The sequence below is a fragment of the Sceloporus undulatus genome, chromosome 5 (genome assembly GCF_019175285.1).
Source record: "Sceloporus undulatus isolate JIND9_A2432 ecotype Alabama chromosome 5, SceUnd_v1.1, whole genome shotgun sequence".
NCBI lineage: Eukaryota > Metazoa > Chordata > Lepidosauria > Squamata > Phrynosomatidae > Sceloporus > Sceloporus undulatus.
The window spans coordinates 191,260,805-191,276,904 of record NC_056526.1 but is presented as its reverse complement, the minus strand read 5'-3'; the positions used below and the strand labels follow the sequence as shown (position 1 = coordinate 191,276,904).

Genomic DNA, 16,100 nt, shown 5'->3' with positions numbered 1-16,100 from the left:
CATCATCATCATCATCATCATCATCATCATCATCATCATCATCATCATCATCACCACCATCATCATCACAATCTAGATTAGGATATAGCTTTTATGTAAATAAAGCCATTAGTAAACTTTGGTTCTGAACTACAAGCTCCTTGTGTTGTTTTTGGAGTCAGTTTCAATTCTTAGGGAAGCATAGGGCCCATACAGACAGGTCAAAATAAAGCTGCTTCGAATCACTTTAGAAGTATGCTGTTTAAATGACAGACACATCTTAAGAGGCCAGAAGCTGCGCCAAAGCTGTGCTCCGGTCCTTAGGACTGGAGCATGGCTTTGACGCAGTTTCCAGCCTCTTAGGATGCATGCGTCATTTAAACAGCATACCTCCAAAGTGACCCAAAGCAGCTTTATTTTGGCCTGTCTGTTCAGGCCCATAGTTAGACAAAGGCACATTTTGGTGACACTGCTGATTTAAAGCTAGATCCTAACAGGCTTGGCTTTGATATTTTTGACATTTAAATATGTTTTTGTTTCTTTACCAAAGACTGAAGCCTTGGGAAACTTAAAATACCCTACAGATTCACCACGCCACCAACCTCTAAGAGCCACCAGACATCACTTTATAAACAGTAAATAAATTAGTTTGCCGAACACGTTATACACCATATTGCACAAATAATGCTGTTTGAAAACACTGAAATTCTGGACCACACCAACAAAGATCAGGTCCAAATGTCCAGGGAAGCCATTGAAATCCATAAACACCTGGACAATTTCATCAGGAAAGAAGAAACCCTCAAAATAAATAAAGTTTGGCTCCCAGTCCTGAAAAACAGCAAAATCAAGACCCAGCAAAATGCTAATAAAAACCACTCAGGGTCAGGGGGGTTTCCCAGCAAACAATGGATCATTAGGTGAATGGCCTTGCCATTCAACCACAGAACAGTACACAGATTAACATGGAAAGTGCTTCCTCTCAACCAACAGTATATATATATATATATATACATATATATATATATATATACACATATATATATATACACACACCACACTGTATTCCATGTCAGCATTCTCTGAAGATGCCAGCCACAGATGCTGGCACAACAGCAGGAATAAACTCTTCTGGAACATGGCCACATAGATCGAAAAACCCACAAAAAACTATGGATGCCAGCTGTGAAAGCCTTCAACTTCACAATAAATAAATAAATTAATTAATTAAATCAGTTCTGGATTTTAATCATCATTTTAAAGAAGCATTTCAAGATGCTAGAACCCAGAGCAGATTGACCAGACAACCAACGTCTAATGTCCATCAGACGTTACCCATAACTGGATGTGTTCTGTGATGTACTTACTTTCAACAACAAAGTCTTTGGAGGTGGTTGCGTCTCCATAGCGGTTCTGAGCAGAGCACACGTACGTCCCTTCGTCCTCCAGACCCACGTCCTTGATGCTCACCTTCAGCGCATTGTAAGAGGAGGTCAGGCTCACCCTGGGGTCATCTCCTGAGCGGGTGATGTTGGTGGAGCCAATGAGCACATCTCCCTTGTATAAAGCCACCTCCGAGGGTGGGTCACTGTCCACTGTGCACTGGATGATCCCGAGATGACCTCCTTGGGTCTCCAGGAAGGAGCGCATCACAGGCTGGCGTGGAGCGTCTGTGGGTTGGACCAAGCATTGGGAGTTAGGAGATGCTTTGTCACCCCAGATACAAGTCACACAAGGGTGCCTAGTGAACACCACTCTCCATAACATGAATGCAGAAAGGAGGCAGAGTTTCCTCTGAAGGCTCTCATGGGCATCAGTCCATGATTATATATATTTTTAAGTTAAATGAAAAGCCACTCACACAAGACACGCAGAGTGATGGGTGGGGATGTGTTGATGCCTATCTTGTTCTGGGCCACACAGTGGAAGATGCCGGCATCTCCATTGGCCACCATTGGGAAGACAAGGGAGTTCTCCTTGCCCTCCTGCAGCCACTTGCCATTCTTGTACCATGTGTACATGGTCTCCTCTCCAGATCTCAAGGTGGCCATGCAGGTCAAGGTGACTTGCGTGCCTTCGGGGAGTTCCTTGGATGGTTGGGCCACCACTCTGGCCGCTGGAAGAGGAGGACAACAAGGAAGGAAAGCAAAGAATATTGATGAATTAGCATCCTACCTTTCAGGGAGATACACTGTGCCAGGAAGAGGGAGATGGCCATCTCTGTTATGGAACCCTGGTTGCAGAGTGTAACCCCTTGGAGGAATTTTGCTAAAATCTTTGTGGCCTAATTGATTTAATCCAAATCTGCATGTACAGATGTTTTAAAATTAAACAATTAAAACTTTAAACAATGTTGTCTTAACTTGTCAAATTGTCTGATGTTGTTCTAATCTAATTAGGAGCCCTGATGGTGCAATGGTTAAATGCCGGCCCTGCAGCCACAAGGTTCTGAGTTCGATCCCAGGGCTCCAGGGTTTACTCAGGCTTCCATCGTTTTGTAGGTTGGTAAAAAATTGTTGGGGCAATTGGCTTACACATTGTAAAGCTGTAGGTAGAAAGATTTCCTGCATGGCAGGGGGTTGGACTGGATGGCCCTTGCGGTCTCTTCCAACCCTGTGATTCTATGATTCTATGATTATAGCACCTTTGAGACTAAATGAAAGAAAGAAATTGGCAGCATGAGCTTTTGTAGACTTCAGTCCACTTCCTCGGATGCATTTGGTGGCGTGGAAGCCAGGCACAGATATATATATGCCATTGGTTTGTGAGGATGTCAATTCAAATTACAAATCTTTTGAAGTTGCAACTCAGTCTGTAGAGGGTTCTTCACATGCAAGCCTTTAGGAATGACATCCTGCAGCTTGCATTCGTTGAAAAAGAAGATGTGAGTGTGCTGCGTTCACTATTAAGCGATATAGAAATGTAAATGCTATTGCTATTGCTAATCTGTTTAATTTTTAATTGTAAAAGTATAACTAAGCAAATGCATAAGCCTCCTGGAGTTGCAGCAACTAATCACCTCATCCTTGCAAACTGGAGCAAGCTGGTGCTCTAGTAGTTGAGCTGCAAATTTGCACGCAGGTGCTTCCTCCCACCCAAAAAACACCCAGAGAGTTTGCACCTTCATCTCCCACCTGAAGACTTTGAAGGCATAACCTACTCTGGGCGCCAAAGAAGTGTGTAACGCTGGTACTTCCATATGGGTTTGTGGCCACACACTTGTAATCCCCCTCATCCTCTGGAACCACCTTCCAGATCTCCAGCTTCAAGGAGTTGCGGATGGTGGTGATGGTGATCCGCTGGCTCGGTGCTGAGTGTGAGTTGGTGGTGGCCAGCAGACGCTTGTCCCGGTAAAGGCTCAAGGTGGATGGAGGGTTGCTGTCCACTGTGCAGTGAACGATGGCCGACTGTCCTTCCTGGGTCTCCTGGAACAAGGCGAGCGAAGGAGTCCTTGGAGGATCTGAAGAAGACAAAGGAGATGACTGTGTTACAAACCAGAATTTTGATCAGAATTAGCAGGGAGACCCAGAGCCAAAAACATAGTCTATTTTGCTGCAGCGCTCCCAGAGGAAATACATCCAAGTTACTGGGACCCTGATTCCAAAATGAACCAAGCTTTTATGGTACTTTGAACAAAGTAAACTAAAATTTACATTTCATTGGTTACCCTTGAATCAAACATTTACACCCCTGTATATTCCCTGGATACTCTAATATTACACCTAAAGTACTTCTCTATCCCTTGTGGGGTACCCATCAATCAAAATATGATCTATATCTTTTTCCTTCACTGCCTCCAACTGTCCTGTATTACATCCTTTTGTTTTGAATAATAGCTTAAAGCAGGAACCAATTCAGGGCCATTGCATCCCAAAGCCAAGAGTTCGACATGACCTGAAATAACAACCTTTGCTCTCAATACATTTCAGCACTATACTTTTCAACTCCTGACCATAAGTAAAATTCCAATCCAAATCTACCAACTACAGTTGCATGCATACCCTGGACATGGGTTGATGGGAATTGTAGTCTAACACATCTGAAAGGGGCTGCATTGGAGCTGGCTGTGGCATGAAGACTAGTTATGATGGGAACTATGATGATGGGACCTATGATGGTTGTAGGGTGATGGGATTGGTAGTCCAACACCTCCAAGCTGGCTGGGGTGATGGGAGTTATAGTCCAGGGACTGCATTACATTTGGATGCATACTGATGGACATTTTTGCTATCGTGGGAGTGATGATGGTGAGAGTTATGCTGGCTGTGGGGTGATGAGATTTGTAGTCCAGCACCTATGAAGGGAGCTGGTTATGGGGTGATGGGAATTGAAGTCCAATCCCTCTGGAAGGGATTTTATAGAGGTGGAGAGTGGAAAACAAATCTAAGCCAACTTGCCAGCCTGTGTGGGACTACAACTCCCATCATACATGCCAAGGCTGGGTGGGACAGCACATTAGAGGCAGTTGGGATGCATCGATGTGAACTTTGTGTCTAAGCCTTCTCCAATTGTGCGTGCCTTGATACTTTCACAAAGCGCTGAGACCCAGCCTGTTGTATTTATTTTTCCCTTCAAAGCAAAGTTAACAAATTCTTGGTCTCATTCCTCCTTGTAGATCCCAGATTGACGTAATTTAAAACAGCCGCCCCTTCATTAACTGTAGCATTTCAACGCCAACTGTTATGTTTTCTAAAACAATGTATGCCATATACATAGTGGGCTTCTCCATTTTAATAGTTTCTAAAATCCAACACAGATTTTTGGATTGAATTGTGGATGGGTGAAGTGTAGTTTATAACTGGCTCAGAGGGGAAAAAACAACAGTCCCCTTCCTTCCAAAAATAATATATATTGGAAAGAGCCCCATTGATCCTCAGCTCAACTGAAAGCCAAATCAAGCCCTTTCACACTGATCCCAACAATTCTAGGAAATGTTGTTTTCCCAGAACTACTACTGACTATCACAAAGGGAGAAAGTCTGGATTGTGTGGGAAAGGATGGCATCTGGAATTTTGTAAGTTCTTTGACATTGCTTTGCTTTGCTTCATCCTTTAGATCCTTTGCTATATGTCCCCTAAGTTTTACCCTCGACTTATCCACAGGTCATATCAAAATCCATAATTTCAGCCTCAAAACCTGCCCTTGACTTACACATGAGGTCGACTTATAGTCGAGTATATACGGTAAACCTTGCTAAGAAAGTCTCATGATAGAGTTGCCATAGGTCAGGGAGGACTTGAAGGCACACACCAAGTACAAGAACACATGGAAAGGGGTTCCTCTGAGAACTCACAGAGGACATTGAGTCCGACAGCTTGGGACGTCTCGCTCCCTTTGTCATTCTGCACTTTGCAGGAGTAATAGCCAGTGTCTCCGACCACAGCCTCTTGGAAGAAGAGGCTCTGAGCTGTGCCTGCCTTGATCCAGAGATTGTTCTTGTACCAACTGTAGTGGATCTCTTGCTTGTCTGCCCCAGGGACGTCGCAGGTCAATGTGACACTTTCACCTTCCTTGATATTAGAAGAAGGGCTCACAGACAACACCACAGCTGAAATATTAGGGAAGAAAGACCAAGAAGAGAATATATTAGGTTCAGTTACTCTCACGCTTAAAAATCAGTATGCAAAGGGATCTTGTAGCATCTTTGAGATTAACTCAGCAAAAGACGTGGTAGTAAGCATGAACTTTAGTAAGTATGAACTTTAGCACATGAACTTCAGACAGTGTAGTAAGCATGGACTTTGAGCATGAACTTGAGTCTAAGGCACTACATGATCCCTTTGCACACTGATATTTTCCAGACTAACATGGTGATGTCTCTGCATTCTCATTCTTAAAGTATCCTGAAGTCCATGGCCTTGGCTTAACTCTTCCTCCTTCTCTCTATGGGTAAGCGTGTTGGCCATATAGCAAATCCCGTAGCATCCAAAATCCATGAAACAGTGATACCTTTATTGAGTCAACCAAAATATATAATATACATGTTGCAAGCTTTCAACGCTCCACTGGCTTCTTCATCAGGCGAAGTGTTAAAAACCATACAGGAGAAATGATGTTAGCGATGTTAATGATGTAAGGTTACTATCTGAAGTTTCTACTTTACTATTTGAGGCATCTTCCTCCAACAACGGTAAAACATTTTTTAACCTCTGACCTTTGATCTTGGAAGCTAAGCAAGGTCAGCCCCGGTTAGTACTTGGATGGGACACCACCAACAAGTCCCAGGTGCTGTAGGCTCTATTCTAGAGGAATGAACTGGCAAAACCACCTCGTCTAAGGATTCCTCGTCTAAGAAAACTTAAAATTCATGAGGTGGCCATGGAACAACTGGCAACTTGAAGGTACAGGCACACACACAAAATGGTATCGAATCATAGAGTCATAGATCTGGAAGAGACCTCAAGGGTCATCCATTCCAACTCCCTTCTGCCATGCAGGAAGACACCATCCAAGCACTCCCTGGGAAAAACAGCCTTCAAAGAAAGAGATTCCACCACACTTGGAGACAGCATCTTCCACTGTCAAACACCTCTTACTGTCAGGAAGTTCCCCATAATGTTGAGCTGGAATCTCTTTTCCTCTAATTTGCATTCATTGCTCTGGGTGCTGTTCTCTGGAGCTGCAGAAAACAAGCTTGCTCCCTCCTCAATATGACCTCCCTTCAAATATTTAAACAGGGCTATCATATCACCTCTTAACCTTCTCTTCTCCAGGCTAAGCATATGGAGCTTCCTAAGTCTTTCCTCATAAGGCATAGTTTCCAGGCCCTTTACCATTTTGGTGACTCTCCTTTAGACACACTCCAGCTTCTCAATGTCCTTTTGGAATTGTGGTGCCCAGAATTCCAGGTGAGGTCTGGCCAAAGCAGAATAGAGTGGCACTATTACTTCCTTTGATCTAGACACTATACTTCTATTGATGCAGTGCAGAATAGCATTGGCTGTTTTAGCTGCTGCATCACACTGTTGACTCATGTTCAGTGGCTATGTTTCCTTTGCTCAGAAATACAAGGTGTATGTAGAGAACAGGGCCTGAAATATCCCAAAGGCCCCTGCTCCGCTCTGATCTTGAGAGGTAAGCAAGGTCAGCCCTAATGAATACTTGGACATGAGACCGCCAACAACTACCAGGCACTGTAGATCTGGAAACAGAGCTCTATGAAAATGACTGAGGGGGCAAGTTGGGCAGATTTAGCTTAAAGAAGACTGAGAGGTGACATGGCACTGGCAGCCATCTTTAAATATCTGAAGGGATGTCATATTGAGTATGGAACAAGCTTGTTTTCTGCTGCTCCAGAGACTATTACATGAACCAATGGATTCACATTGGGAGAGAAGAGATTCCACCTAAATCTTCCTAACTATAAGAGCTGTTCTGCAGTGGAATAGATTGCTTTTGAGGGTGGTGAACTCACCATCTTTGGAAGTCTTTGCACACAAGTTGGATGTGAACATCTTTCAGGAGTACTTGAGCTGTGTATTATTGCATGTTCCCAAACTTTGGTTCTCCAAGGGCTCATTCCCACTATGATTTAAAGAGAATTGCTGATTGGTTTATATGACCGTCATTCCCATTTGAAACTGGTTCTGATTCTACTTTGATAAAGCAAGGCAAATGCAAAAACCCCAGTTTTCCAGGCACTAGTTTCCTTGCGGTTCTTTTGAAAAGAATCGATTCCGAAGCATGTTCAACAAATGGGAACGACGGATCTGAATCGCATCATTCTGGAGGGAAGAGACTAATGGCAGAGGGGTACTTTCCATCCCTCCTCAGTTTTTGGGAGATCTGCAATCCCCCCCAGTGCTGCCTTTGTGCTTCTGGGGTGACCGATGGATGATTGTTTGTTTGTTTGTTTGTTTGTTTTTAAAAATAAAATTGATAGAAGATTCGATTCATTGATTTTGCAACTACTCTGCGAAGCAAGTAGTTGCAAAACCAATGCATCAAATGTTCTATCAATTAAAAATAAAATCGATAGAAGATTTGATTAATTGGTTTTGCAACTACTGCCTCACTGGTTGCAAGTAGTTGTAAAACCACTGAACTGCATCTTCTATCAATTAATTTTTTTAAAAGTCCCCAAGCCGGGCTGCCACTTACGTCAATGATGGCACACAGATGATTGACATGCATTTTGAAGCGGCGCAAACTAGTGGGACAATCGTGTCAAAAAAGAAGCCATTACAAAGGGATAATGAAAAGATCCGGGGACAAAGGATCTTTTGGAATCGATTTACCAACACGGAGCGAAGACGAATCACAAACCGGTTTAAATGTAAGTGGGAATGAGCCCCAAGTGTTTTGGTCTTCAGCTCCCAGAATCCTGAGCCATCTTGGCCAATGGTTTGGGATTTTGGGAGCTGAAGTCCAAAACACTTGGAAGGCCAGAGTTTGGGAATCTCTAATGGTCCTTGTGGTCCTTCTATGACTTAATGGATCTCATAATTGTCTTAATGTTCATGTTCGCCCAATGCACAACTCACATTCCTCTTTGCCTGTCTTCTGCTTAATCCTCTGTATTTCAGGAGTGATTCTCCCCTTGATACTCACAGAAAACATAGAGCGTTAGTCCTTCCGATTTCCCGGTGCCCACAGAATTATCAGCCTCGCAGTGGTACAGACCATAATCCCCTCGAGCCACACTCCGGAAGGTTTTCACCATCGTGTTCCCAGAGGCCACACCATCCTTGAACCACCTGTAGGCAGTGACTTTGGGGTAGCTGCTGTTAACGTTGCAGGTGAGCGTTGCAGCATCTCCCACTCGGATGTTCTTCGTGGAGGCGTTTAGGGATGCTGTCACGCCTTTCGGGGCATCTGGGAGCAAATACAAGAGAGGTAGGAAAAGGTAAGAAGGATAAGAGGACTAATTTGCTTGCAAACACTGCAACAGGGAGATTGCATCCATTGAGGAGAAGGAAGAGAGCTCTCTGGCTGCATCTGCATTGTGAAATTATTGCAGTACAACATCACTTTAACTGCTATGGTTCAATACTAGGATTTGTAGTTTGGTGAGCTGTTTTGCTTTCTCTGTCAGAGAGCTCTGGTGCCACAATAAACCACAAATCTCAGAAGTCCATCAGATGTAGCCATGGCAATTAAAGCAGTGTAAAACTGCATTAATATTGCAGTGAAGGAGCACACCAAGAGCATGAGTAGGGAGTTCATTACAGCCAGAGCTCTCTGGCAGAGCAGGCTGAACACCTCACCAAAACCCCGGACTTCACAGGATGGAGACAGGAAAGTTAAAGTGGTGTCAAACTCCTTTATTTTTGCAATGTGATAGGTCTCCAACTGGACCTAGACCTACTCACGTTTCACACTGAGCGTGATTTCTCCTGCCATCCTTTGTCCACCAACAGAGACCTCACAGGTGAGCTTTTGGTTATGATCCTTCCAGGTGAGAGATGTCTGGAGGGATTGTTTTCTGAGCACTCCAGCCGTGTCCAATTGGACCGTCTCAGACACCAGCGAAGTCTCCATGTTGTAACCGACCCATTGCAGGGTGTTGCTGGCATCGTAAGGACAGACATATGGACTGGAGCAGTTAAAAGTCAACGGCAGACCATCACTGATTTCCTGTGGAGCAGCAACATTGGGTATTTCAGGACTGTCTAAGGAAGCAAGCAAATTAAGCCATATTAAGAATCAGCATCTCAGTCTTCTGAATCAGACAGAAACAGCTCTTTGCCTTTCTTTCTTTCTTTCTTTCTTTCTTTCTTTCTTACGTATGTTATTTGTATGTGAACTTTTCTTCTAACGTGTACCCAAGGCGGCTGACACCGGCTTAAACTCAATAACCAATAAAGCAGTACAGTTGTAAAACGCAATTAAAATGTCATATCAACATAACAAATAAAAATGTAAAATCCTTTTAAAAAATTGTTGTTGTGCACCTTCAAGATCTGCCAGAGGTTGACCATGAAACTGCACTAGAAGACCTACAAATGCCTAGAGAAGTGTTCTCTCTAGGAATCTCTTGGTCCTCCAGTGTGACCTTTGGCAGAAGTTGACCACAGAGTCACGCTGGAGGACCTAGAAATTCCTAGAGAGAACATATTAATCAAATCCATGAATAATCAAATCTGCAAAAGTTAAACCCACAAATGTGGAGGGACAACTGTACATTAATTCTGCAGTGCGGATGCAGACCCAAGTCTTTTCCTACTTACCGGTAATGGTCAGCTGAACTGTTTTCTGTTCGGTCCAGCGATTGCCCTCGCTGATTTCAAACCGGAAGTTGTAATCGCCGCTGTCTTGGCTCGTCACTTCTCTCAGGAGCAGTGTGCAGTTGTGCTTGAGAGCATCGCCCACCAGTTCTGTGCGGTCCCGAAATTGGGCGTCTGTGGTGCTAGGATTCTCTGAGTGGTAAATCACGATGCGTTGGCCGCCATGGTTTTTGTACCAGATGCTCACGATGCCCTCAGGTGGCACAGCGACGTTGCTCGGGAAGCTGAAAGTGCAAGGGATCACGGCGCAGGAACCTTTCACGCTGTGCAACCTTTCGGGGTATGTGACACCCCAGGAGGCAAAAGCTGTCCAAGAAAAATGGGGTGGGGGAAGAGGCCACGAAATTGAAAGATTGGAAGAAGATAGGCTGCAGAAATACGGTTGGCCTTCCACATTTGTGGCTTTGACTTTTTTCTACATCCTTCGTTCCATTCTTTTTGGGGATCTGTTTGTAGTGATTTCCGAAGCTGTATCTGCACTGCAGAAACTAAATCGACATGGCTCCATCCTATGGAATACTGGAATTTGTAGTTTGGTTTGGCGTCAAAGTCTCTGAGGGAGAAAAGGCTAAATAGCTCACCAAACTACAAATCCCAGGATTCCATAGGATGGAGCCACGACAGTAGTGTGAAACAGCTTTAATTCTGCAGTGTGGCAGCAGTCAAAGACGCAACGATTGTTGGCCATATCTGAGATCTTGTTAGATCAAATTAGAGCATGTTGGCTGGAAGGTACTGCATCTGTTGGGCGGTGAATCCACTTTGGATCCGAGTTTGAACTTTCAAGGGTCTCCCTAAGGCCCTTCTTGGCCTATTTGGGGGAATGGTGTTCGGCACCTTAGATAGTTCTTGCAAAATGCAAATGGAAACCCTTCTCCCTAAAATGGGTTCATTACCCAGCCACCGACTGTGGGAGAAGGTGGGATACAAATAAAGTAAAACAAAACAAAACAAAACAAAGAGGCATCAGCAGGACCTGGTTCCTGTGACATATCAAGTCTCTTTCATTTGACATTACAAGACACAATTCTATGTCTCAGCTTTTGGCCCCAAAATATCAGGGTCTAGAAGATGATGATGATGATGATTATTATTATTATTATTATTGAGCTTTATTTATATAGCGCTGTAAATTTACACAGTGCTGTACATACAATCAATTAAACTAGAATAACCCTGCCACATTCTATGAAAATAATTAAATACATATTAATACATGTTAGCATTCAAACAATAAAATGTAGAAGAGATACAAGCCAACTTATAAGAAAAGGATATACTTTGGTCCCTCCACATTCGCTGGGGTTCGGGGTGAAGGACCCCCATGAATGTGGAGGAAAATGCAAATTAAAAACCACTAACCTAAGAGAACACCTCTCTAGGAATCTCCAGGTCCTCCAGTGCAACTCTATGGTCAACATCTGCCATAAATTGATCATAGAATCATGCTGCAGGATCTACAAATGCCCAGAGAAGTGTTTTCTCTAGGAACGTCTAGGTTTTCCAGCACAATTTGCCTTTTGCTGGCAAGCAAAGACATTTTCATTCAAGCAAGCTTTTTAAAATCATGCAGGCCTGTTTTTAATAGGGTTTGGTTTAGATTATTTTTAGCCTTGTATGTTTTAAATTTTGTATGCTGTAATTTTTAAAAACTTTTTACTCTTTTAATTGGACTATTTTAATTGTTATTTAAAGTATCATTTTAATGTGTTTATACACACGCGCAAACACTCATCCCTCCATATCTGCGGCTTTGATATTAGTGGCTTTGATTATTCACAGGTTTGATTAATATGTTCTCTCTAGGAATATCTAGGTCCTCCAGTGCAACTCTATGGTGAGCTTTAACTAAAAGTTGCACTGAAAGACCTATAGGTTCCTAGAGTGAATACTCTACTAGGCCTTTGTAGCGCCTCCAGTGCAACTCTATGGTCAGTGTCTGTCGGATGTTGACCACAGAGTTGTGCTGGAGGACCTAGAGATTCCTAGAGAGGTATCTTCTCCAGTAAAAACATGGTGTTTTGTTATTTGCGGTTTTGCCATATTCACACGGGTCTTGTGCCCCTAACCTTAGCGAATACAGAGGGACACCTGTGTGTGTATATCTATATATATTTATAGGGAGCCTCCTTGGGTCCCAACTTGGGAGAAAGGCAGGATAAAAATAAAATAAACAAATAATAAACTCTATGGTCAACTTCCAGCCAAATTGTTCTGGAGGACTTAGAGATTCCTAGAGAGAACATATTTATCCAAAGCGCAAATAATCAAATCCACAAAAGTCACAGCCGCTAATGCGGAGGGCCACCTGTATCTTGGATGACAGAGGTGGCATGCTGAGATGGTTTGGGCATTGGGCCAGGACTCTGAGAGACCACAGGTCAAATCCCGACTCGGCCATGGAAACCCACTGGGTGATCTTGAGCATGTCACGCTCTCTCAGCCTCACGGAAAGGCAAAGGCAACCCCTCTGAACAAATCTTGCTCCGAAAACCCTGTGATAGCTTCACCTTAGGGTCCCCATAAGCTGGAAATGAAATAAAGGCACCCCGCAACAACGTACCTTGGATGACATAATGAGAGAATCCCAATATGAAGAGGAGCACGGACATCGCAATCCCCACCGACTAAATGGACGCCAAAATCCTAATGCAGGCAGGAGAGGAGTAAGAAAGGAAAAGTCTGTCCAGGAAGAATTCCCCAATGTCCTCCATGTTAAGCATGAATAAGAAGCAAGGATGTATATTTAGACGAGTGTTTTTAGCCTTTACTTTGGAATGGCCTTCATTTTTCTTGAATGTCCTACATTATATGGTGCCTTGTCCTACTTTTTGGGACAATGTTAATATATATATATATATATATATATATATATATATATATTAACATAACACAAAAAACAAACCAATACAAAACAAACCGACACATCTACAAGCATTAAACAAAATTTCAGCAAACATTAAAATACAATATTTACTGACATTATGACATTTCACTTCCATCTCAGCATCCTTCGGATTTCTCTTTTGAGCTAATATCTTTGCATTTTGAATTGACCTCAATGTTTATGTCTCATGTCTAATATATGTTCGCTTGCATTTGTGCTTCACCTGTATTCTTTACCCTTTCTATATCGTCTTTCTGATTTTTGCAATATTCCAGTTTGTTTATCAATTGATATGCATCTTTATATTGTGGCTTCAATTCCAATTTAAACAAAATGATTACAAAAAGAATAAAGGTACAAAGGAATGAAGGAATGAGGGAAAATAATACCATAGCCTTGGTGTTGCATTTCCATCATCCATTCATTCTTAACAAGTCTTTATCTTCTCTCACCTATTTTATTTCTCATCCTTCCATTTCTTTCCCCAATATTCACTACTCAGCCCCAGTGTGACAATCTCCTCTGTTAAAATAGTGTCCCAAAGGAAGGAATCTGCACCTCAACCATGCTCAACAATGGCCATATATTGACCTATATTGCTATACTGATGAGCATTGAATTGAGTATTATCTATTCGACAATTGTGGAAATCATTTTGTTGGAACAGAGCTTGTAAAGACCAGAGGACGCACAGTGGACATAGTTTTGGAATATATAGTTCTCTACCATACTTTGTAATATGTATCCTGTGTTTTGTAGTATCACTGTAATGTGGTTACATACATAATAATATGGTAATTGCTGATAATGGCTGAGTTGTGGTTGTATTCCTTTGGGACACTGTTGTAATAGAGTGTTATTATGTTGTTACTTTCTCCCAGGTTTTCTTTTTGTGTTGGACTGCAATCCTAGCCGGCAGAGTCAACAATGAAGATCTGATCTGCGCTGCAGAAATAATACACTTGGATACTGTTTTAACTGCCATGGCGCAATGCTATGGAATCATGGGACTTTTAGTTTTGTGAGATATTTAGCCCTCTCTGTCAGAGACCTCTGCTGCTGCCACAACAAACTACCAATCCCAGGATTCCAAACCACTGAGCCATGGCAACTAGAGTAGTATCAAACTGCATTATTTCTGTAGTGCAGATTAGACCAAAAAATGCTGGGAGCTGCAGTCTGACAGCATCTGAAACCCTGCTTGATTCCATACCCTCCAACTGTTCCATTTTGGCTGGGACAGCCTCAGTTACACATCTGTCACCCCTCATTTCCAACTGCTTTCAAAATGTTCCAGTTTCTCTGTTCTCCTCTCACTTTAATCCTTCATCACTGGCTTACTCCAGCTGCTGCCAATTGCACAGTTTGCACTCATTGAATTCAGCCAGGGGCAGGGAGGGGACAGATGGGCTGAATCTTTCCCTTCCCAGCAGGCACAGGCAAGAGCAAATGGCTTCAGCCTCTCCTAGATTGCCTGTCCCTTCACATTAATAACACTTCTAATATTGCCCACCCTCTGAAGCTGCTGGGTCACAAATGTCCTCATCATCTGTGACATGTTGGGGAGTATGGGACTGTCATCCCTGCTACATAAATGGTGGCTGGCATCTGGTTGGTGTTTTCCACATAGGTAAGTTCCTCATGAGAGCCAGCATGGCCGAGTGGTTTGAGCATTGGACTCTGGAGACCAGGGTTCAAATCCCTCGTCTGCCATGGTAACCCTCTGGGTGACCTTAGGCAAGTCATACTCTGCCAGCCTGAGAGGATGGCAGTGGCAAACCCTGAAGAAACATGCCAAGAAAACCCCATGATAGGTTCGCCTTAAGGTCTCCGTAAGTCAGAAAAGACTTGAAGGCATACAATAACAACAATAAAAGTTGCCTTCTGTATGCATTTGTACTTTTGTAGCCACAGCCGAACATCCCAGTTGCATGTTCCATGAGCGTAACCATTTTGCATGCAGCTGTGCATTCTTGATGGCACATAACTACTCCATAGTAGCTTCAATGAGTCCAGGTGGTGCAGTGGTTAAATGCCTGTATTGCAGCCACTCACTCACAAACCACAAGGTTGCGAGTTCAATATCAGCCAAGGGCTCAGAGTCAACTCAGTGCTGCATTGTTCCATAGGTCAGTAAAATGAGTCTCCAGCTTGTTGGGGGCAATTGGTTTACACATTGTAAACTGCTTCAGGAGTGCTTAAGTGCACTGATAAGCGGTATAGAAATGTATTTGCTATTGCTATTTAATTCAGTGTTGCACAACATTGGTCTTCAGTGATGGGTGGTGTAATACAATCATCACTTCACTGTGTGAGTGTCGGTTTGCACCACTCAAACATGATGTAAAATCTTGGCTGGTGTTGGTTTTGTAAAATAACAACCATGGCAATTCACTAAGTGCTTGATGTTGAAAGCTGGAGCATGTCCAGAGGAGGGCAACCAAAATGGTGAAAGGTCTGGAAATTCCCAAGCCCTCTGGGTATATTTAGCCTGGAGAAGAGAAGGTTAAGAGGGGACATGTCATGTTGAAATATTTGGAGGGATGTGATATTGTGGATGGAGCAAGCTTGCTTTCTGTTGCTCCAGAAACTAGGACATGGAGCAATGGATGAAAGCTACAGGAAAATAGATTCCACTTTAACATGCCCCCTTTGCTTCCACGCCGGACGCCGCCGCCGTTGCAGCCACCGCCGGGACTGTTCCTTTCGCCGGGCGGCCTCCTCCCGGTGGTTTTTAGAGGTGCGCATCTGCGCACCGCCCCGGGAGAGCCGCCCTCGGACTCGGGGAACATCCCCACTGGGACCTGGACTGTTATGGCTTGGCATTCGGTGGCCAGCAAGGGCGTGTGGGCCCTTTAAGGACCATCTGGGGGGAAGTTGGGAGGAGCCCCGCCAGGTGAGAGCGGCGGGGACAAAAGCCGGGGAACCGGACCCTCCTGACACGCCCCCTTTGCCTCCACGCCGGACGCCGCCGCCGTTGCAGCCACCGCCGGGACTGTTCCTTTCGC

At 43.7% G+C, this 16,100-nt stretch overlaps 1 protein-coding gene across 1 annotated transcript in view; it reads right to left on the bottom strand.

Moving 5' to 3' along the window:
- SIGLEC1 (sialic acid binding Ig like lectin 1) overlaps positions 1–16,100 on the bottom strand; it is a 27,098-nt gene that overhangs the window by 5,385 nt on the left and 5,613 nt on the right. Inside the window, exons 2-9 of the mRNA XM_042470057.1 lie at positions 12,769–12,851; positions 10,149–10,511; positions 9,291–9,590; positions 8,530–8,793; positions 5,273–5,527; positions 3,140–3,439; positions 1,841–2,095; positions 1,347–1,649 (exon numbers count right to left, since the gene is read on the bottom strand). Of these exons, the coding sequence (XP_042325991.1) occupies positions 1,347–1,649; positions 1,841–2,095; positions 3,140–3,439; positions 5,273–5,527; positions 8,530–8,793; positions 9,291–9,590; positions 10,149–10,511; positions 12,769–12,817 (2,089 nt within the window). The 5' untranslated portion in view covers positions 12,818–12,851. The remainder of the gene's footprint in view (positions 1–1,346; positions 1,650–1,840; positions 2,096–3,139; positions 3,440–5,272; positions 5,528–8,529; positions 8,794–9,290; positions 9,591–10,148; positions 10,512–12,768; positions 12,852–16,100) is intronic.